A 22,889-nucleotide genomic window follows, 5' to 3' on the forward strand; every position below is an offset into this window, starting at 1 on the left:
TATTTCTGTATGTGGTTTCCATGTGTGAAACCCAATACAGGAAGTTTTTATGTTTGCTATGTGTAGCTGCAATTTAGGCATTTTTGTCAAGTCTGACTGAAATACAACACTGGAATTTCAAAAATAAATTTTAACTCAGCAGAACTTTCACTGATTTTAACAAAACTTCTGATGTGACATGCCACATATTCAGGTGACTTTGCTTACCTGTATGTGTAAGGTCCTCTTTGTTCAAGTTTTGGACGTGCTCCTTGGTCTAATACCTCTGAAGGATTTTGCACATGGAAAATCCAAAATTGCCTGTAAACTGAACTTCCTGGCACAAGCCAATTTTCAAAAGCAATGGTACCATTTGCAATGACAGCTTCCTAAAAGAAGAAAAATCAAAGCTAAAATTAACCACAAAAATTGAGTGACAAGCTGCATTTACTTTCCAGATGATTGTGGAAGATTCCCAAACAAAGAGAAAAAACCCTATTTTATCATCAATATGAGGCATACAGCACACATTTTTGGCCAACATTTGAAGGCAGCCTGACCTTCTTGCTCAGTGACAGCAAAAGTGAGTCCTAAAATAAGTGACCACAAAGCTGATATAATTGCTACCATAGCCAGTAGCAAAGATTTCCTATTGCTGTGGTCAGGCATTGCCTTAGTTCCCCAATACTTGCCAAATCCACTGATTCTTTGTAAAAAGAAAATCTTTGAATGACTGAATGATACCCAGCAGTTTTTAGAATCCATAAACTACTTTTTGTACATTTGCTAATATCCCAGGGGAGGAAATGAGAGTTGTCTCTGAGCATTACTCGTGCACTAAGTCATTTTGCACTCAGAGAAAGCAAATAGTGTTCTTGCAGGACTGTCTCTTGCCAGAAAACTGTCACCAAACCTGAGACTTTCTAAAAAATCTCTCTATTTTTGATAACATTTTGTTAGGCAAGTTTCCCAAGTCCAGGGAAAGAGGACAAAATATGGCTATAAGGACAAGACAGGACATCAGGAACCACACTAGAGTAACCAAAAGCTTTATGTCTGTGGTGCTCAGATACAATATGGTAAATCAATCCTTGGGACTGTACAGTGAAAAGGAGAGTTTGAAGGTATGTTTCCTGGATTGCCAGAGGAATGCCTGCTTTGCCCGGTCTACATCAGGCCTCTTTCTATAAAATTTACAAAAGCCCTGGGATAATGTAGTTTTTCCACTTGGTAGTAAAAATTTAGAACAGTTTTTTCAATAAGAAGAAAAATCTAGGCTGCCTGGCTCCAACATATAAAATGCTTTTCCATTACAGTTGTGCAATATTAATTAGTTAATTTGCACAGCTCACAGAGTGGCAGGAACCAAAAGGCTGGAATCTCTCCAGATAGCAAGAAAAGACATTTTACATTACAAGTTGCTAGATCTTCTTTCTACCTTAACTTTCTTCTTCTAGAGTTTGCTTAGCGAGCACCATCAAAACAAAACAAAACAAAACAAAAACCCTACAAATTAAGAACCACTGCAGTTAGAAATGAATATCATGTCTTGGAGAACTCATAACAGACAGGCTTTGTCTGTGGAAAGCCTGTTTGTAAGGTGGAGTTGCAAATGCCTTGCTGGTGGTGTACAGCACCGGGCTTGCTGTCTGAATATCTGCTGTAATTTATGTGCATTTGTGCGAGAGGGGAAGGAAACCTTGTCACAGCAAATGTTATCAGCTTGAGGTCTTGCACTCAGACCCGACAGCTAAAATTCTCTTCAGCCTTGTTTTGCAAACCTCAGGAGGCCAAAGATTACCACAGCTGTGATCCAGCGTGGGGCAGACCATCTCCTTGGTGAGGAGAGAGAAGTTTACATGATTTGGAAATCACCTTTTCAGTTTCCACAGAGAATTGCTCAAAAGATCTGGGAGAAGCAGGCTGACACAAAGGCACAACTCAGTCTGCTCGGAGCCTGCCTGTGATCTGTACTCATCAGGGTCCTGGGATGGGGGCAGGTGCCAGGATTTGACCTCCTGCTTCTGTGTAACTGCGATAAGGAAATAGTTAAGAATTGCTGGCACCTGTATGGTGAAGAGGACAAACTAATCTCTCTAGAAGTCAACAACACACAGGCACAGAGGTGAACAGAGAAGTTTCAACCTTGTGACAATAGATTTAGTAATGTTACTTCCTTCGTAAAAGCTTTACGTTTTCCCCTCCATCCACTCCTCCCTCCCCTTACAGCCCTTTGCTAGGGGTTATAATAGCACAGAATGATATGTGAACTCCTCTGCCACTGCAGTTTGCTCAGAGTGCCTGAGCCATAGGACCTCTCCTCCCATCCTTGAGAGCAAATAGTCCCCAACCTGCCTCTACCTTTAGATATGCTGGGCACTATGAAAAAGGTTTATTCTGCAGTGATCACATCTTATGACTTTGTGTTGACTTGGAAGAATATAAAGAACATGCTTCCTTACAGCTTTCTCCATGTAAATGATCTTAATTTTTCCAGAGGGTGGATCTTTGCCTCTCATGCTCTCTCTGCTATTGCAGGGAAACCTAAGACTGTGCAGGACTTTATACCGGCTTTTTAGTACAACCAGGAAAAATTCTCATGTGAACTGAGACTGTAGACTATGTGATGAGCCTTTTGATGTACTTTCTATACTGCCCCTCACTGCACTTCACTGTACAATGTACTTTCTTATCAATGTAGAACAAACTTGCTGTCCACCTAAGGAGCTGGAGTGGTTCTTCCTTATTTTTCATGCAAGAATAACTACTATGTCCATATTATACCCTTAGGAAATGCCAATGGAGAAAAATTACTTTGGGTGTTGTATGAAGAGGTCCCTGGGACTGGAGTAGATGGGACAGCCAGGTCACAACATGTGGATTTGCAGCCCACCATTTATTCTATGTTAATGCCACTGTGGACACTCAGGGGGTGCTTTAAGGGGACAGCTGATCCAGCCTGAGAGTGCTGCAGCCAAAGGGGCAATCCGGCTCCCACAGCCCCCAGTACCTGATCCACATGCCTCCCCCTTCCCTTGTGCCAGCTCTCATTCCTCAGGGAGCTGTTTCAGCCTGCTGGACTGGAGGAAGATTATTTCCTTCTTTTATTTTTTTTGCTGAGTTACCTTTCAACCAGTGATCCACTTGGCTCAGTGGTGCGGGTAGGGGCATGGATGATGAGAACCAGAGCTAAAACAAGGGAAGCGGCAGGACAAAAGAGGGAGGGAGAGGAAGGGAGCAAGACCATTATTTTCAGTGGCATTCAGCCATTATTGTTAATAACATTTCTCCCACAAGGGAGGTGTTTATGGTTCTCTGTCACATACTTTGAGAGTGCAAATGATGGGTTAAAGCAGAAGAAAATATAGAGCTCTGTCTTTATTTATGTCTTCATTTAATAAAACTTGTGTCCTCACACCAGCAAGCCCTTGGGTTTTGGCTGTCTGATCACTGGTGAGGCCAGCCCTAATATTGTCTCTCTCTATGGCTGGTCACTTGTATATTGCCCTAGTAACACTGCCATGCTTTGCGATATTATGAATGGTAGGGTAATTTGGGAAACTACTAATTTGTATCTCATAATATGAAACACTTCTTAACTCCTCAGTCAACCTACATCAACTTTAATATCTTATGCAATAGTTAACTATTGTTAGGAAAAGTAGCTATACAATATGTAATTGCTACATAGCCAAGTTCATCTCATGACCTAACTGTGCAAGACTGAGTGAAATAATGGGAACTTTAACCCTTTTTGTTTCTGGCACAATCTTTCCCCCACTTGTGGTGGCAATACGTAATTTCAAGAAATGCTGCGCAGTCAGCAATAGAAGCTTGCTGTACTTTGTTGCTTTATGCTAAACTCATCCATCATGATTTCTGATGAAGAAATACAAAATGTGAGACAAAGTTGCTGTCTTGACATTGTCTTCCATTTTGCAGCTGAAAGTATGAATAGCCATTTATTACTTTTTAAGCACTGGAACAGGCTGCCCAGGGAAGTGGTGGAGTCACCATCCCTGGAGGTATTTAAAAGATGCATAGATGTGGTGCTTAGGGACATGGTTTACTGGTGGACTTGGCAGTGGTAGGTTAATGGTTGGACTTGATAATCTTAAAGGTCTTTTCAAACCAAAATGATTCTATGATTCTATGATTATAAGTGATGATTATTAGCTTATTATTAGCCTTTCTATTCAGCTTTTGTTGGATTAAAACTTTTAGTCTTTTTTCAGTCCTTGAAAATAAAAAATTATGGAAACCAATCAAGTTTATCATTGATAATGCTGGAATATGTGTGATTCGATCACTTATGTTCTTCTGAGAGCCAGCAGTTGCTTTAGCTTCATTAGTTTAGATAAAGTGGCATATGAATGTCACAAACACCATTTTAAATTAGAAGTGTTTCCTATGCCTCCAGTAGCTGAGGAGATATAATCTGGCCAATCACAGATAACAGATACGTAGAGAGACAGATGGCTAAACGTATTAATAGCTAAAATTGATAGCTTTATTTCTAAAAATAGCAGAGACTAACCTTGAGGACTCTACAGAAAGAGTGCAGCACTGAGGTATTGTGGCAAATCATACACCATTCTGCATGATCAATTTATCAGGAATTCAATATATTAAGTAACATTATGTGGCTTCTGTTAACCTCCTGAGCTCACGTGCACAGGTAGAAAGCAAAAGCTCTTAGAGAAATAGTGATTTTTCTGGCAAATGAATCAGCTACCAATGGGGTCGAGTGGTTAGACCTGGCTGGAAAAAATAGCTGATCAGCTGAAAAAAACACATGTTTTATCATAACTGAAATGATGGGAATTTTGCCTAAATAAATAATATTGTTTTAGGGGAGGGAAAGGCAAAATGTAGTAATTGAGCTATGTCAAAATACCTCCTTTCAACAATATCAGATGCAAGCTTTCTGATTTGTTGTTTTGAATTCACCTTTCCTTTTGATTTTTTGTAATGTTAGACAAGATAATGTCTAATAATAATGATAATAGACATGATAATGTGCAACCAAAATGTGTGCAGTCAGTTAAAAAGGTTTGATAGTCTCAAACAAAATATTTGTTTGTAAAGAACTCCAAAATTTCATGTTTCTCTTCTAACTTACCAAGGACAGATTTCTAAACCCCTAAGGCTTTCATGGAAAGTCATCTCTCCCCTCTGGATAGATTCGGTGTTTGGGTAAACTAGTATTTTTGCCCTTTGGTACTGAAATCAAAGGCACATTTTAAGGGGGAAGTCTCCTTTCCCTGAATAGTATCAGAGCTGAAATAAATTAGGATTGATCTTGTTCAGTGGATCCTTGCCAAGATGCTGGTGGTGGTGGTGTCATTTTGAGTGTGCTCTTCAAGTGACAGTTTCTTTAAAGAGCCTCTTAAAAGGTTCAGAAAATGTATGTAATGTTGAAATTCTTTAAGCCTGCTGTAGGCGGGAGTAGCAACAACTTATCCCAAAAAGGTCTGAGACACAGGTAGAGCAGTCTGGGGTTAGAGAAGACAGCAATATGTTTTGTGTTGAAGCACAGGTGTATGTTATTAAACTGGAACACATGAAGAGCTGACATCTTGGGGTTACATGTTACATGGACTTTGGATTGTCCTCCCATGGACTGTTCATGGGTGGAGAACAGCACCACCTGCTAGGAGATAACAGCCCTTACCCTGAGAATCTCTGTCAAATTTCTAAGGCACTTGGAATTGTCTGTACACTTGCAGATGCTTTCCCTTTGCTGCGAGAACAGTGTGCAGCCCTCCAGCAAAATCTGTCCTGCAGTGTTTACTCAGGCTAATCTCTCAATAACTGCAATAAAGGAGAAATGAGGCTGTTAGGATTTGGTAAGCCACAAAGATGTGTGCTTAGGCTTCCACTGCTAGCAGAACAAGAACGGTAAGAACTATTGATTGCATTGATTTTTGAAATTGAAGTTGTCCCTTTTTATTGGGAGATGCTAAGAAGTTCAGCTAGACTTGCCCGAGAGTAAAGTGATGATTATGTGATTTGACCAAATCTTGCTGACAAGTTAATTTATGACAATTGGACTTGTTATAGTAAGAAGTGTCCTAAAATTATTCATTCAGGTGAAAAAAAATAATAAATTTCAACATTTGTTTCTCTAATCCAGCAATAACATTTTGTAGCAGCATTCATTTCCCCTAGAAATACAGATTTGGTCTTAACTTCATGTGTAATTTGCTTTGAAAATACTTAATGGCATAAGACAACACTCTAGATTAACTCAAAGTAAATATGTAAGCAGATATACACAGTTTTAAAATGATGTGCTTTCTAGAAAACCTACCATTTCTTCAGTATCTCAATCCATTGAAATGACTTGTAAATATAGAGAGTATGACTTTTTTGTAAAATGTTGCAAGATGAGTGAGACAGAGTTATTTTTTAATTCTCTACAAATTTGAAAATTTCTTGAAAATCCAATAAGGATTGGAAAAATTCTCTACAGTTAGATTTTCACTGAGTTTACTGATTACTTTTTTAAAGTAATTCTAGAATTTAGGCAGGGCCTCAACAAACAGTTTAACCTTTCCTGACCGTTCATGTATCCATCTCCTCAATTGACTTCAATAGCTGTTGAGTTAAGGGCTGTCTTCCAGAAGGGCCTTTGTATAAGTATATCCAAGATCTCCACAGTCTTCAGTGCCACAGCAGATCATTAGGAGGACTAACCATCAGCCAAAGACTTTAAGGTTTCTAGATTTTTAACTGTAGGAGAGCCTGCCTTGGCTGCAGTGACCCCAAGGAGACTCCATATCTCTGTGGTGGACACCCCAGGGCTTCCATGGTCTTTCACTCCAGATTACTCCATGATTTAGACCCTCAGTTATACATCCTTTTCACCAAAGATTTAACAAATTAATTTTTAATTTTTCTTTAAAGACAAAACTAGATTTTAAAGACATAAAATAATCAAAAAAAACCCAGTAAAAAAAATGTATCTGCCAGATCTACAACAGTCTACTTCAATTACTCTTCCCACTCCTTGAATCAAAAAGATGTATATGATCAGACCCTGCAGTCTTGTGGAGCACATTGACTTGGATGTGAGCTGAATGCACATAAGTGTAGGATCAGATTCTGCATCAGAAGTTTGACTAGATTGTTTGCAGCACGTAAATATAAATGCATGGAGTGAGTACCAAAATAAGAAAAAAAATGTGGAAAAATAAACCAGTGGGTCATCATGGGGAAAAAAATAAAGACACTAGAAACGATCATAATTAAAATAAAAATAAAAAAATGCTTACTTCTAGATTGCATTACTGAAAGCACATCTTGAAAACAATATTTTGGCTTCTCATGTGCAGAATGAAAGAGAGCAAGCAAGTAAACATTGCAATATAATTAATATATTAAAAAATATATTGCTGCAGCATCTATTTCCAGGGAAGTTTGGACTGCATATATTACAAAAATGAAAAAAAGCAGAAACAGAACACAAGATTTAGAAATAATGACTATTCAATAACCACAAACCATATAGATAGGGGGAAAAAAGAAAAAAAAAATGTACCTTTTTTATTGCTTTGCCTATAAGGTTATCTCCAACTGGTATCAGAAGCCCTCCGAAGATAGCCAGCACAGCACCGATGACGGCCCCAGTGAGGAGCCCACAGTTTCTGTTACAGCCCATTCTTCTCCTTTGTCAGAGTGTGGACAGATAATGTAGAAATATCCTTGCCGTAAGGCTTGATTTTTTTTTTCTCACTTCTTGGTCCCAATAGACTCACTGATCTTCCTGAAAGAAGCTGCTAATATAAGGAGAGAGTGAACAAATATCACATTCCAAAGCTTAAAGTACAAAGTGCATGAGGTGAAGCAGGTAGGAAGATAACATGTGAAAACTAGACAGGCAGTGGCAGCCAGCACAAAAAAAAAAAAAACCCAACCAAAAAACCCCCCAATGTTGCACATACTTATGGCAAGCTAGTCACTTGTTACATATTATTATATTTTTTTACTCCAATTCTGTAACAGACTTTCTAAAAGAAAAGTCTTTTTTTTTCTTTTTTGGCTCTGTTGCATTAGGGCAAACTGATACTATTCAGCTGACACTCTTCCTGAGATAGGCACTTTCTCTAAAATATCTCTATGCCAAGGTAGGAGGCTATAGTCCTCTGCTTTTATCACAGCCTGCAATGCCCATTGCTCCTACTTCAGGCAAAACCAAGAGTTTACACCACTAGTGTGAGCTACTCAGACCGTTTCTGCATTATGCCAGTAAGGAAGTCCTAAAGTCCATCAGCACCTTGGTGGGAATGGCAGCCTCTAATGGGAGGCACCTACAAGAAGCCCGTCTTTCCAGACCTCTGTCAGTCCACAGTCTACTACTGAAGGGATAAAACTTTGTTTCAACAACTTTGCGGCAAAGGCATGACTGGATTTTTCTTTTAGAGCTGCATTCTTACCATCATCTACTTTCATCAGTCCCAAATGCCTTACGGAAAGGCAGACATCTTAAAGAGAGTCTAGATTTTGATCTTTGAAAGGTGTAACACCTTATATTTCAAGATCATTCAGTCTCAGAAAAAAAAATAAAAATCTGCAATTACTCATTGGAAAACAACAGTTGCTGGTAATATGTGCTAACATATCTTCAGATCTGGCCCATAGTGAAAGGTGTAAAGAAAATCAGAATGATACCACTGCTGAGAGATATGGTAAATCATAAACTCCCAGTGATATTTTTTCCTATTTGTTACTATTTATGAATAACTGAGACAAAAAGCTACCTAATTTGCAATTTATTCTTGCTCAGGAATCAATCACCTCCACAAAATTTGCAATTTCCTTATTTGCTTTAGACCTCCAGCTAACAAAAAATCTGCTGTTTTCTAGTTTAGATGTCAGTGTCCATATCCTTTTTATTTTACCAATTTCTGTTTGCTAACATGTTGTGATCATCTCTGAATCAATTTTAAAGCAGGTATTAGTTGCAGAGTTAATTGCGCATTCAAGGCCAAACATAGAGAGCAAAGGAAAACAGAAAGATGGAGTTTACTCATGAGGATTAAAGGGCTAAAGAATCTTCATGGATTTCTAAATAATATAGCAGGTGTAGGAATACCATGTGTTTTATTTTTGTAAACACAGTTATTATATCCTTTTATTAAAAAAAAAAAGGATACGTACAACATGCACTGACATATAAGGTACCATGGTCAGCAGGCTAATGTCCTCCTGTGTCCTACCAAACTCACCATTACATCATGCCCGTACCTGAGCCCAGGCTGCTCCTTTAACCTGCACTGGAAACCCGCCTTTTGCCTGCTCTTGCACTAGCAGCAGTTCATGGCTCCCTGGCCATTAACAATGACTATTTCTGTATGTTTGAGATCGTTTGGTATTTTAATCATTTCTCCTTGGATACTTGCAAGCAGAATGACCAAAACACTACTTGCAATCTCAGAAAAATACCTTTCCTATAAGTCAACCAGTCCATCCACGTGCCGCCAGGTCATTCCTTGTGGTTCCACATCAAAACTTTACCCTTTGATTGCTTTACCTGCACATACAAGCGACCAAGAAAGAAACCAGATTTGGCTAAATTTTTTGACTTTCGCGAGGGACTGAGAAGTCTCTTTAAAGCTGTAAACCTGGCTTTTCTGCTGCAGGAGGTACACCTTATTCGAACCACAGGTTTATTTAGTTGCTTTCCTCTCTACCAGTTTTGTTACTCTGTGCCTTTGCACAGAACAGCAATAGAAACTCATCAAAGGGGTAACATTAAGAAAAAAATCTATTTTCCCAAACTTTTCATGCAACTTGTTGCACTTTTCACAATGGTTACTGAAAGATGACTTGACTGAATGATAAAAACACCAAGTTACTAAAGGCTCTTTGATATTGTGGATGGATGCGTAATGTGGCTAATGGCCAACTTCGCAGCAAACTCAAGTTAGAAATTCATTAGACCTGAAGAACTTCTAAGTGAAAGCCACTAGGACCAACTGTCATATGTTTGTATATAGGTTCAGATCAGAATCTTTAGTCTGGCAAAAGCAGAACTGTAATATGGCTGTGCAACTCATTGCATAAGTGGCATGGGGATTTAAAACTTTGACTGCTGTTACACATTGTAGCAAATCTAAGGAGAAGCAGAAATTCTCCATAAAATCAAATTCTGAATAGTATATATTTCAAGTTGATTTTTTTCCCCAGTGCTATCTATTTTAGCAGATTTTTTTAAAAAGTGTGGAAATACACATTTTAATATTTAAAATGGAAATTATCTCTTCCATAAGTGTTTAAAGAGGGCTTTTAGACTTTGTCAGACTTTTTTTCTTGGCTTACATACTGAAGATTTTCAGACTCAACAGAAATACACCTTCCACTGAAATACATTTCCATCTAAGTTTTTACCAGCTGTTCCAATGGATTATTTTTTTTTAATGTGTGTGTTAGGCAGACTAGGTGTCTCTCATGAGCACTAGCAATAAACAGCTACAAAGCAACTGGCTGCTAATAACTTGTGTCTATTCCAAGCTTTTGCAAACTGTAAAATATTCACTCTTCTCCCACTAAACTCAATGCAATAGCAGTCTAGACATACCTCAATTTATGCAATTCAAATTATCCATTACACAACTGCAATGAAGAGCACTCACAACGTAACACTCAATTTCACATAGAAGTCAACAAGCTATTCTCATCTATAACAACTGAATGTAAAATATGAACATTAAAGTAGAAATTTCCAGTAAGAATGCAGTTGTGTCTGGGAATTCATATTCAAGCAAAAATTATTTACCTTAAGCAGAACAGAATATACCATAACAAAATTTGATATTGACTATGAGACTATAGTATAATTCAAATTTAGATTTGACTACAGGATTAATAAGAATATTTACCCCATTCTAGAGTGTTGGGTATGTATTTTTTAATATTGTTTCAAATGTTCTTAACAGAATATTGACAATAGAAATGGTCCATTCAGATCTCTGAAAAGACAATTGCATAGGAGGAAAGATGCAAAATGTTTTTCTTCCCTACTTATACTTCTGTACACGTCAGTTTAAAGCAAGCCCTTATAAAAATCAAATAATATTATCTGTATTTATTTAGTGATTTCTTCAGCTCTAAAAACAATTTTTAAACACTGTTGGACATGGCATTGCTTCAGTTCTGACAGAGAATGTGGTTTATTGCCGCAAATGAGAGCAACTGCATGGGAAAGAAGCAGTGTGTAGGGTGAAAATTAAAATGGGGTTTGAAAATTTCTGTTAAGAGTTTCAATGCAAAAACATAGTATTTCTTTAAACATAATTCCAGTTTTTCCAAGGTCAAATGGTGGGATTAAAGATTATTAGAAATTAATAAGAGATACATTTGTAGGAAAGAGGTTATTCCTGCTTTTTTTTTAATCTTTGACATGCTTTGATATTATAGTTTCAAGCTTTTTATCTGCAATAGTAAATGCTACACATATCACTTTAAAAAGATGCATTTCTTATAAATTCACATTACTCCAGAACTGTAGTTTCAAGAATATTAAATTTCAAGAAAGAGAATGCAATTGGGAAAGCCAGCAATACTGAACATAAAATACCATTGCTAACATAGTAACAAAGCATTTCACTAATACATATAAAATTTCAATGTTTCTTGCAAACAGCTTTGCAAAATCCTGCCATTTTATTTTATATTACAAATAAATATTTTCAAGAGCTTTCCACCAACCGATTTTAAAAGTATTTCTGAGGAAAGCCCTCTGGTTTTAAACATTACATCATATGACTCACCTTGAATAAGGGCAACTGACTTTTCAGCTGAACGTACAAGTACTTAGCACATGACTTGCTTCAAGTTCTGAGAAGACAAGCAGCTAAATCTCCCCACCAAGCACATAGCCTCCAAACTCCGAGGGAGTGTTTATATATTCCGAGAGACGTCAGTTCCCTCTTTATCTTTTTGCCAGAAGAAAAAGTTAAGTTGTATTGGTGTTGGGGGGGTGGGGGTTATTTTTATAGTCTGACTAAAAGCCACTACCTACATCTCGTGGTAATATACTTAGCAGCTGCAATCTTTGTCCAATTTTGATCCAAGTGAGTCAAAGGTCAAGGAGACAAAAGGGTAACTTACTTATTTGGTTCCTGGTCACTTCTCTAATATCCATTTGCTTTAAAACTGCTCACATTGGCAAGTTATGACTAACCAGTTCCTGACAGCTTCTTTAAGATACAGAATATTTTCAAATATTCTTTGCTATATAGCATGCTCTGCTTTGTAAATAAAGCCTCACTGCTGCAATCATTCTCTGCCAAAATACAGGGTTAAACACAGCAGCTTAATCACCATGATAGTATATGTTCAAGTAATAAAAATCAGGAAATGTCAGAATAGTTTTCAAGGGATTTTTTTTCACTGGTTGAATTACAACATTTCTGCACAAAGTGCTAAGGATCTTCCTCTTTTACTGCAAGTTCAATCCCAGAAGCTTCTTTTTCTTAATATATCTAAAAATCAGTTATTTTTACACTGACATTTGTGTAGACCAAAGTGTCACCCCAGCACAGTGTCCACTAACAATAATAAATAATAATAAATAATAAATAATAAATAATAAATAATAAATAATAAATAATAAATAATAAAAAGTTTGGCAAGCTTTTGCACAAATATTTTTCAAATACTTCCTCACCCCAGGTAAATTAAATTAATGAATTTTTTTAAAAAATTTTCTGGCAGAAGCAGGAGGAAGTGATTTAAATTTGTATTATTAATTATAAGAGAGAAAATACTCCTAAAAATAGGTTCTTAGGTCCAGACTTTCAGGCTATAGCACTGAATAGTTTGTAATCTACATGTTTAGTATTTGCTATGTCTTTTGACTGATTGTTTACTGTTCTATTTTTCATATTGTCCTATTTGAAAGTTAAGCTTTTGTGGAAGAAGCTCTCATCTTCTAATCTACTTCTGCTAAGTAAATCCAAGGAGGATGAAGATTAATAAATGTGAGGTTTTTATCCCTAGTAGTGAAAGCAAGGGTGAAAGTGAGACTGGTCCTTTGAAAGCAACCTGTAGGAGAGTCTTTGTACAAGGCTTGCTGCCAGGGAAAGTTGGTGAGCCTAACTCCAGTTTCACATCCTTCAAAAGTGGAGTAAATTTGCTTTACTCTAACGTCTAATTAAAGAATGGAGTTTAACCGCTGAAAGAAGCAGTTCTCCACACTATGGTTCCCACACCTACTTTTATGAATGTTATAATTAATTATTTCTATTGGGCACCTCTTTGTATGATGGAACATCTGAGGATGCTCTTGTTTGGGATCCCCCAGCTTTCCTTCCAGGCTGCACTGCCTTCTTCACTGCTGATTTCTCTCTTCTAAGAGGAAGTAATTTCAGTTACTCACACCTGCCCATGGAGATGTTCCCTACCATGCTCATTTTCTCTATTTGCATCGTATGCGATTCAGTGTGCACCATTAGTAAGGGAGGAAAATATCTACTGCTGCCTTTATGTTGGAATCCTAAAGGCACTAAAGCAGGCATAATGACGCTCGGTTTTCAATGTATAGAATCATAGAATCATAGAATCATAGAATGGTTAGGGTTGGAAGGGACCTCAAAGATCATCTAGTTCCAACACCCCTGCCATGGGCAGGGACACCCTCCACTAGACCACGTTGACCAAAGCCCTATCCAGCCTGGTCTTAAACACTTCCAGGGATGGGGCATCCACAGCCTCTCTGGGCAACCTGTTCCAGTACCTCACCACCCTCACAGTAAAGAATTTATTTCTAACATCTAATCTAAATCTCCCCTCCTTCAGCTTAAACCCATTACCCCTTGTCCTGTCACCACACTCCCTGATAAACAGTCCCTCTCCAGCTTTCCTGTAGGCCCCTTCAGGTACTGGAAGGCCACAATTAGATCTCCCCGGAGCCGCCTTTTCTCCAGGCTGAACAACCCCAACTCTCTCAGCCTGTCCTCACAGGAGAGGTGCTCCAGCCCTCTGATCAGCTTCATGGCCTCCTCTGGACTCGCTCCAAGAGCTCCATGTCTCTCCTGTACTGGGGCCCCCAGAGCTGGATGCAGTACTCCAGGTGGGGTCTCACAAGAGTGGAGTAGAGGGGCAGGATCCCCTCCCTTGACCTGCTGGTCACGCCTCTTTTGATGCAGCCCAGGACACGGTTGGCTTTCTGGGCTGCAAGCGCACACTGCCGGCTCATGTTGAGCTTCTCATCAATCAACATCCCCAAGTCCTTCTCCTCGGGGCTGCAATATACATTCTGAGTTGTATCAGCTAATTTTGTGACTTATGATATCCTATCATCGTCCTGTATAAGCAAAATCTCTTCTAATAGACAGTGCTTATCAGTGAATCAAGAACTGCCAGGTCTAACTGCAGAAACCAGCTAAAAGGATTTGAAGCTAAGAGAGAACTTGTGCAATTTTGGGTATCAGTCATTTCTGTTTCTTAAAACCAAACCAAACCATAAGTACTTAATGGTTCTTCTGTGTTCTCTGGGTTCATATCAGAGTTAAGAGCTTATACAGGAGAAAATACAGAGCAATGATAGAAAAAAGCAAAAAAATTATGTACTTCATTGAAGTCCCCAGTGGTGTGACAACAGCCAAACTACCCCACAAGGAGAAACTGTCAAGAAAGAGAAATAGTGTAAATGACACTCACATGCTTGATGAAGACATGGAAAAACCACAGAAAGCAGAAAAAAACGCAGCAGTTAACTCCAAATGAAGTCCACTCACATTTCCTGGAATAAACATACTACTGACAAGACGAGTGTCATTCCTGGCTTCTTTAAGTTTCTCATAATGGGGCCTTTTGGAAATCACTTTATTTGGGGTGCTTTCTAAACACAGAGGAAACAAATGAGAGTTGTTATCTTTCCATATGCCCTGAGATTCCTAAATAGTCAACGCTCCCCTCTCTTCTTTCATATTAAGATCCCTTCCATCAGGGGATGACATACCTTTATGGCTTATATAATTTGAATTTTGAACATGCCCACATAAGTGTTCCCACATTCCTGTGGGAATTCTCTGATGTACAGCACAGCACAGCATGATTTTATATTCCTGTGTTTCCACATTCATGGCACTTGCAGGGTTTTTCTTCACCTGCCTATTATAACACTTGTAGAAACTAATCTTAACATTAATCCCTTGTCAGATGTGGAGATGTGTCCCGGTTTCAGCTGAGGGTTAATTTTCTTCATAGTAGCTCGTATGGGGATATGTTTTGGATTTGTGCTGGAAACAGCGCTGATAATATAGAGATGTTTTTGTTCTATGGACCTGTTGCTGCTGAGCAGTGCTGACACAGAGCCAAGGCCTCTTCTGCCTCTCACACCGCCCTGTCAGCAGGGTGGCTGGGGGTGCACAAGGAGTTGGGAGGGGACACCACCAGGACAGCTGACCCCAACAGACCAAAGGGATATCCCATACCATATGACATCATGCTCAGTTTATAAGGAGCTTGGGGGAAGAAGGAGAGGGGGGGCGGTGGCATTCAGAGTGATGGCGTTTGTCTTCCCAAGTCACCGTTACACGTGATGGAGCCCTGCTTTCCTGGAGATGGCTGAACACCTGCCTGCCCATGGGAAGTGGGGAATCAATTCCTTGCTTTGCTTTGCTTGTACGCGTGGCTTTTGCTTTACATGTTAAACTGTCTTTATCTCAACCCAGGAGTTTTCTCACTTTAACTTTTCCAATTCTCTCCCCCATCCCGATGCGGGGGAGTGAGTGAGCGGCTGCATGGTGCTCAGCTTCCGGCTGGGGTAAAACCACGACAAGATGTTAGCAGATGTTTGCTGAGGTTAGCAAGCAGACTAGAAAACTCCAGGAAACTCCTTTCCATACTTTTGCACCCTCTGAATTTTTCAGAGGACACTAACCTTAAATAAACAAACAAAACAAAACCTTCTAGTTGTTAAGGTAAAGTGCCAAGCCCCAGGACAGAAGATGAGGTTAATGTTCTCAGCATTCAAAATATGATTTTCTATCATCTTTTGGGTACTCCTCCTATTTTGAAATAAATGTGTGAGGAATTGTTTACCTCCTTTCTATGTTAAATAAATGCACAGATTTATTGTTTATTCAGCTTATTCTATTAGCGTCATCTTATGTGGCTTCTACACTCCCTACCCAAGATCCTATTGCCACCAGTCAGTGGTCCTCTTTGGCTTCTCCACAGTTATGAAGTCCTACAAGAAGGGTTGTATCTTGCTCAGCAGTGAAAGATTTAAAGCATTCAAAAAACCCACAAAAAATAAGAACATGTGGCTTCTGTCCCCAAATAAGCTCTTTCTGATTCAACACACTCATGTTCATTCTTGTGCACCTAGTTCTACTGAGGAGGAGAATGATGAAGATGAATCATCTACAGAAGAAAATGTGCAATATGCCACCAGTTGGATGAGACTTCTGCCCCCTTGCATGTCTTGGAGATACCAGGAGGTGTTCCTTTATAGGGAGTGAAATTTTGTATTCATTAAAGGTAGTTTGATTTCCTACGGAAATGAAAACCTTCCGTGTATCACGTCATTACATAATACACAAGAAGCAGCACGTGAGCTATCCACCCAAACCAGCCTCAACAATTTACTTCACTTCTGTTGCATAAGAGCCTCCCCTAGAGTGAACATGGCCTATCTTCAAGCACTGCCTATAAAGAACTTGAATATATAACACCCAAATGGTAAAAATAATAATATAGAACTATTTTTTTTTTCCTAAATTCTGTGTTCACTGCCTTTGTCTCAGCTACTCTCACTGTGACTGCTTTTTTGTACCACCTCATTTTCCAAAAGCCACAGGATAGAACAGAGTTATATGGCAGGAGTAGTCACCTCACTTTAAAAGAAGGAGGTATAGGGATATTTCAGTTGTTTCAGTTTTGCTAATATCTTATCTCTAAGCACCTAAAAGAAAAGACATAGTTTCATAGAAATAATACTTTTCTCATTTAAAGTTAATTACAAATATTTTTTGCAATAACGTTATCCAGGTAAAAAGTAGGCATCTGGCCTAAGGAGGATGAATTGGTTTCCTGTCCTCTCAATGGAGAGGTATAAGCACATCCACGGACTCATCCCATCTACCTTAAATGCTTATCTTAGGTAAGGATGTATCATATCCTTTGGAGGTACTGATGTGTCTCTTGTAACTGCGGAGGATCTAAACGACTCACCTAAATTAGACATCTAATTTTTAGAAGGTTAATGTTAGAACAATTCCACTCAAACTCCCCCGAAAGGTCTTTCAGTTCCTCCCCTCATCAGTGGACCGTACTGACAGTACCAGGACAGCTCTTCAAGGTTCTGGTAAGTGCAAACAAGTTGTGAAGCAAGAAGAAAATGCAATGAGAAAACTTCAAAACATTTACCACCTGACATTAATGGAAAGTTTAGCCAAAGATTGTGGACATGGTGTAGCATTTTTTGCTCACCTCACATCACAGACTTTTACTGCAGATGTGTTGGCCTTCAAGGCTTTGAGGCATACTCCAACCACTCATATCAAGCAGTCGTCAGCCCCCTTGAAAAAAGATCCGTCCAAAACATGCACAGGAGCTAGGAAGACTCATTCCAAACTGCTGTGTAGCTCCTTCATTACCCACTAAAGACACAGATTTAGCTTTCCCAGCTCTTGGAAGTGTTAGGACCTAAGATTCTGTCCCTTGTGATTCTCAATGTGTTCTGACGATATGGAAAACATCCTAAAATACCATTGGCTCAAGCCAACTTGGCAGCAATACAGTGGAAACAGCATGATATATTTGGCTTCTGCCAGTGATGAGTTTCTCTGTCAAACTGTAAGTAGGTTCTTTAAGGGAAAAATGGGTGATGGAAGACCCAGCAGCTGCTTCAGTTCATTTTTTCCCCGGAACTATTGATTCTGAGCTCTTCTTCACTGACTGTGGCATGCACAAACTGCTGCCTTTCTCGGTTCTCAAAATCACTTTTAAATTTAATTTCAAGTGATTTTAGCAGGGAAATCATGTGAAGAAAGCGCAAGAGAGTCAGGGATAGAGCAGGCTTTGATTCTTCCACTCCTGTGGGTTCATGTGAGAGTCACTCAGAACATAGATAGGAAGGAACTTCATAGAACTGAACCCAGTACAGAAACTGTACTATAATAACTTAGGCTTCTGGGTGAGCCTGAAGCAGCAAAGAGCTATAAAAATCTGTTACCTAAAGGGCCGGGTCAGTCTACTAATGCTAGAGACATTTCTTACTGAAATATGTGGAGGGCACAGAGAGGAGGCTCCAATGGTAGGGGAGAAAAATTTTGAAAGCAGACATCTTTTGGAAGTCAAGAGAAATTTAATAGATCTCGTCCCTACTTGGGACTTTTCCACTTCTTGCAAAACTCTTCTCCTTTCCTTAGAAGTCACAGAATAATGGAGTAATTCAAAACTCCTTCACTGGTGCAATACCTGGTTGAGAAATAGTCACCACAATGAATCATCCCAGACAATGGCAGTGGCTTTGACGAATGACTGGGTAGTCCTTATATTAGCTTTTGCCTACCAGTTGCACCATAATTTTGTCTGTGTAATAATTAAGAACAACATATGTACAGGTAATTTTTCCAATTAATGAAGAGGTAAGTTTAAGGTCAACTTTTTGGTGACTTCTCAAGAGATGGACACCTGCCAAATAATTGACACCCTTTTCCTTCAGTTCATATGTTCCAGACCTGGGGACATGTCCTTGGTCTGAGCAACATGCAGATGATCTTACCCATGACTGTTTGTCACCTCAAACACAAGGCATTAAAGACAAACCATGAGCCTACTGCCAGAAAAAGCCCTGCTCTTCATCAGGCCAACACAAGAAGAAAGCTTTATTTAACCAACCCCCCACATCCCCAGCCCAACTTTGAGAATCAGAATCGGTGGTTGGGATAGTATCAGGAGATCCTGGCCTCTGCCAGCGAGATACATGTTTTCTACCAAAAGCGAGGGCAACACAGAAAATCATCTGGAGAATTAATATAATTCCTGATTAAGCTTTCTCCCTTGAGGGGAAATCTCAGAGACTACAACAGCGGCAGCACGGAGCTAACAGGACCACTCTCAGAAAAGCAGATTGTTCCCTCCAGCTGGCCGCGGAGGTGCAGACCGGGTGGGTCCTGCCTACCAGCCTGGTGAGGAATACTCAGGAGAGCTTCAAGAAAACGTGCACTAACTGCCAAGGTTTTTCACCTTTTATAGCCTTTCCCTATGGATCTGGTGAGCTAGGCTTTATTTAAACTATTTTATTATACGAAAACTTTATTATACAAATTTTCTTATACCATCGGATGCTTTTTCTCTTCTTTATTCTAAGTGCTAAAGTACTACTCTTGTGTGCATGACAAAAAAGGAATTTTTCCTTTTTTCATATTTTTCTTGAGAAGATATTTAATTGCTACAATGAAAGTATAAAACATGGATAACACACACATAAAAAACGCCAGGTGAACAATAAAATCACCCTTACCACAAGAGATCTTTGGCAGCAGCTGAAGGTCTTAAGAGACGAGGAAAATTTGTGTAGCATTATTGCATATTAAGAAACATTAACAATTATGAAGAACAGAGCAGCAGGAAAAAAGTACTAGTGTTGATTTCTGTGCACTAGAAGTGAATGAAGCAGGCAACTAATAGATACCCTGAGCTTCTCAGATTATGTCATTTTCTGATGTTAAGATATGGCATTATTCTTTCGAATGAAACCATGTTACAGAAATATGCATGTAACTCTCAGTTACACAAAAAGTAATTCAAAAATATAATAATTTAACTGAAAAAATACATTTCTGATCATTTTCCTGGTTGTGCCAATTATATAAATGCTTTTGAAATATCACCTGAGGATAGAAAAATATCCCCAAAAGTAGACAACTAAAATAGCACAAGTTATTAGTATTTACCTGACTATGCTATATTTATTGAGATGATTTCAGGACTTACATATCAAAATTAATTTAAGATATGTTATATCAGCATTTTTAATGGACATGAATTATAAATTTTAAATCTACACAGAAATGTACATATATGCATTTCCCTGTAATTAATAATTACTACAGTATTTTCAGATGTTCATTTATAATACACTTATAAAACATACATTTTATGATCAGCTATACACTTGCTATTTCTATTCATTCATATTTAATTTTTTATAATTAATGTACAAATCCTTTATATGATAGACCTTTATATATAAGATATTGATTCACAAATTATTATACTTATGTGACAATTTAAAATGTGAATATATTAATTTTTAATTGAAATGTACAATGAAATATTAGAAATATATTAAATATATAGTGAAATAATTTGATCATCAGTATATTTACTCTTTCTTAATTTTAATAAACTCTTCTTAGAGTTAGAATAGAAATAGAGGCTGAATGGCATCTTTCTTTGCTTTTAATAATTCTAGCATGTAAGAGCATTTTGCTAGCAATAGGATGCAATAGTATGCTTGCAAGAAATGAATACAATGTCCAACTGCGTGCTGAGAAACTAGATTTAGTCCAGGAGCAGAGTCACATACCTGTATGGAGGGAGAGCTGCTTTCACTACTTTTGCCACTAGGAACTGGAGAGCTGCAGAAGAGCCTTCTAAATTACCTCCGTATTCACAGAAAAATCAAGTTGCTGTAGCAACCCTATAGCAACCCTGGCTGCCCAGCGCAGTGACTCAGTTGATCTTTCATCAGCCACAATGAGAAACAGAAAGTTGCAGAAATAGGAAGTTTCAAACTCCTTGGTAGCTAAGGTGTCTCAGGTGACAAGGAATTGTAAAACAAAGATAATACCCTTTCACACTTACACTTTGCAAGAAAGACCAGCTCTAAGAAACCCTTTTAACACCAGCCTCTGCCTCTGATTTCCTTACCCTCTGCAACAGCCCCGCAACTGGAGGCAATGTGTCAGGTCCCTGTTGCCAACCCAGAACAAGCGTGACTGCCTTTGCTCTTTGCAATAACTCTTTCCAAACATAGTCTAATCCCAGCTAGTCCTCACAACCCACTGGAAGCCAGGTAAGGAGTGTCATACTAGAGATAACTCTACATGTTTGGGCTTATTATACATATTTACACAAAGCACAGAGGTCGGAATGAAGGCTCACAGATGTGAATACAGATGTTCAAATTCGTGGGTCTCTCTCCAATGGTTTCCACAGGCTTTGTTTCAGAACTTAGTTGTCTAAATGAACATCTGAGTCAAGTGACAGTGCTATCACTTCCTCCGCCTGCCCTTTTGGATCCTCGCTAGATCCTTTTATCACAGTAGTGATGAACTGTTTGAAGTGCTCTTAAAATCTGTTAAAGTATTAAATTTTTAAGCACTGTATTATTTTTTTATTTGAACAGCAGATTGAGGCACCTCCTTCCAGACAGTTACAGCAAATAGCAACAGTGAGCAGCCTGTCTGCCAAGGCCTTTTATAATTAACATAAAAGCTGTACCAGCACGTTGACAGGACCCGACGTGAGTCAGTATGACAGGAGCTATAAAGCTACATCCCACATGTACTAACTCAAGAGGCATCCCATGGCATATGCCTCTTTGCCTGGCTTTCTATTGAGTTTCTCCTTCTCTAAAGTTAGTCAGAAAATGAAGGAACAAGGGAAAGGAAGGAAACAAAAATATTACTGAAATTTCCATTAATCTGGATATTTTCTGACCTATCCTCTTATATAAATGCTGTTGTTCTACCTTTGGTCTTCTTGGAGTCCCGTCGACTGCTTCCTGCGTGGCTTTTGCAGCTGCAGCCTCCAGTTTGTTGCCAGACTTCTCTTCTGCCTTCCTTTCTACATGTGCTTCCTTGTACTCCTGTTTCCTTCCCCAAGAATCTCCTCCCTGCTCCAGCTCTCTATATATCTCTTCCACCTTCCACCCTATCATCTCAGCAGTCACTCCTCCACCAAGCATCTCCTCTGGTCTGTCTCCTCCCCCATTGGATTATCCTCTAGTTTTATTTTTCCACTTCCAGAATTTACAGCTTTCCATCAATTCTGTCCTTGTCCCCTGCCATTAACATTTATGTTTCCCTAAATCTCCCATGATACTTTTTTCTTTTTTCTCCTACTTCCCTTCTTCTCCCTCTGCCTGAAGTCATGGTATATAACCATCTCACACTATCGGTTAATCAAAAAGCTGGTTGCAACTGAAAGCCAGATTTATCAGTGTTCTTTGGTACACAGACGAATCTTACCTGAAAAGGTTAATTATAAATAATAATTTAAGTTTGGTAACAATCCTGTAACATGTTCTTGTTTGTGTTCCTTCCTAAAGCCTCAGAACATGGTATTCCTGCCCATTACCTTTCCTCTGCCCAGCTGTCATTCAGCACTCTTTTCAAAGTCCTCCCACTCCTAAGAAAATGAATATTGAACAGCTTCGCCCATACATGAAGAAGCAGATGTACCAGGTAAGGAAAAGTAAACCTCATCCTCGACTTACCTGCACCAGAACTGAGAGAGGATCTGAGATGAGGCTGGGAACAACTCAGACTTCTCTGAATGCGGGGTCAGACAGGTTCAGTGGTGGAGCAGGCATATCGGACTACCAAAACCAGTGCTGTGCCCTTCCTTCCACCCCACAACAGCTAGAAAGGAAATGGAATCTATCCTTCACCTCTTTCTTATGCTTTGAGAAGTCAGGGCACTCGTTAGTGTTTAGCATTTAAAAACAATCCTTAAAATTACATGGGATAAAGATTACAGAACTGTAAACATGCCATCACAACATGAAACACCCCAGGCATGTTTGTGGTGGAGTGCACGCCCTCTGTCTAATTATACTCAGGCTTCTTTGTTTTAGGCAAAAAGTAACAATAGTCACTTATCAGATTCCCAAAATGGTGTTGGAGAGGATTCAGCAGGACACTCCCAAGACTTTCTGGGCA

The 22,889-nt window shown here is 38.9% G+C and overlaps 1 protein-coding gene across 5 annotated transcripts in view; it reads right to left on the minus strand.

Annotated features, from left to right (window-relative positions):
- CD36 (CD36 molecule) overlaps positions 1-22,568 on the minus strand; it is a 39,347-nt gene extending 16,779 nt beyond the window's left edge. Inside the window, exons 1-3 of one of the 5 annotated variants that reach the window (XM_054812636.1) lie at positions 22,445-22,568; positions 7,523-7,760; positions 208-368 (exon numbers count right to left, since the gene is read on the minus strand). In XM_054812636.1, coding sequence (XP_054668611.1) covers positions 208-368; positions 7,523-7,642 — 281 coding nt within the window. In that variant the 5' untranslated portion in view covers positions 7,643-7,760; positions 22,445-22,568. Of the gene's footprint in view, positions 1-207; positions 369-7,522; positions 7,761-11,753; positions 11,984-21,697; positions 21,837-22,444 lie in introns of those variants that run through there. The other 4 variants (XM_054812635.1, XM_054812634.1, XM_054812632.1 and 1 more) reach the window with 4 other exon arrangements.
- Positions 22,569-22,889: the final 321 nt, after the last annotated feature.

This window comes from Grus americana, chromosome 1 (assembly GCF_028858705.1).
Source record: "Grus americana isolate bGruAme1 chromosome 1, bGruAme1.mat, whole genome shotgun sequence".
NCBI lineage: Eukaryota > Metazoa > Chordata > Aves > Gruiformes > Gruidae > Grus > Grus americana.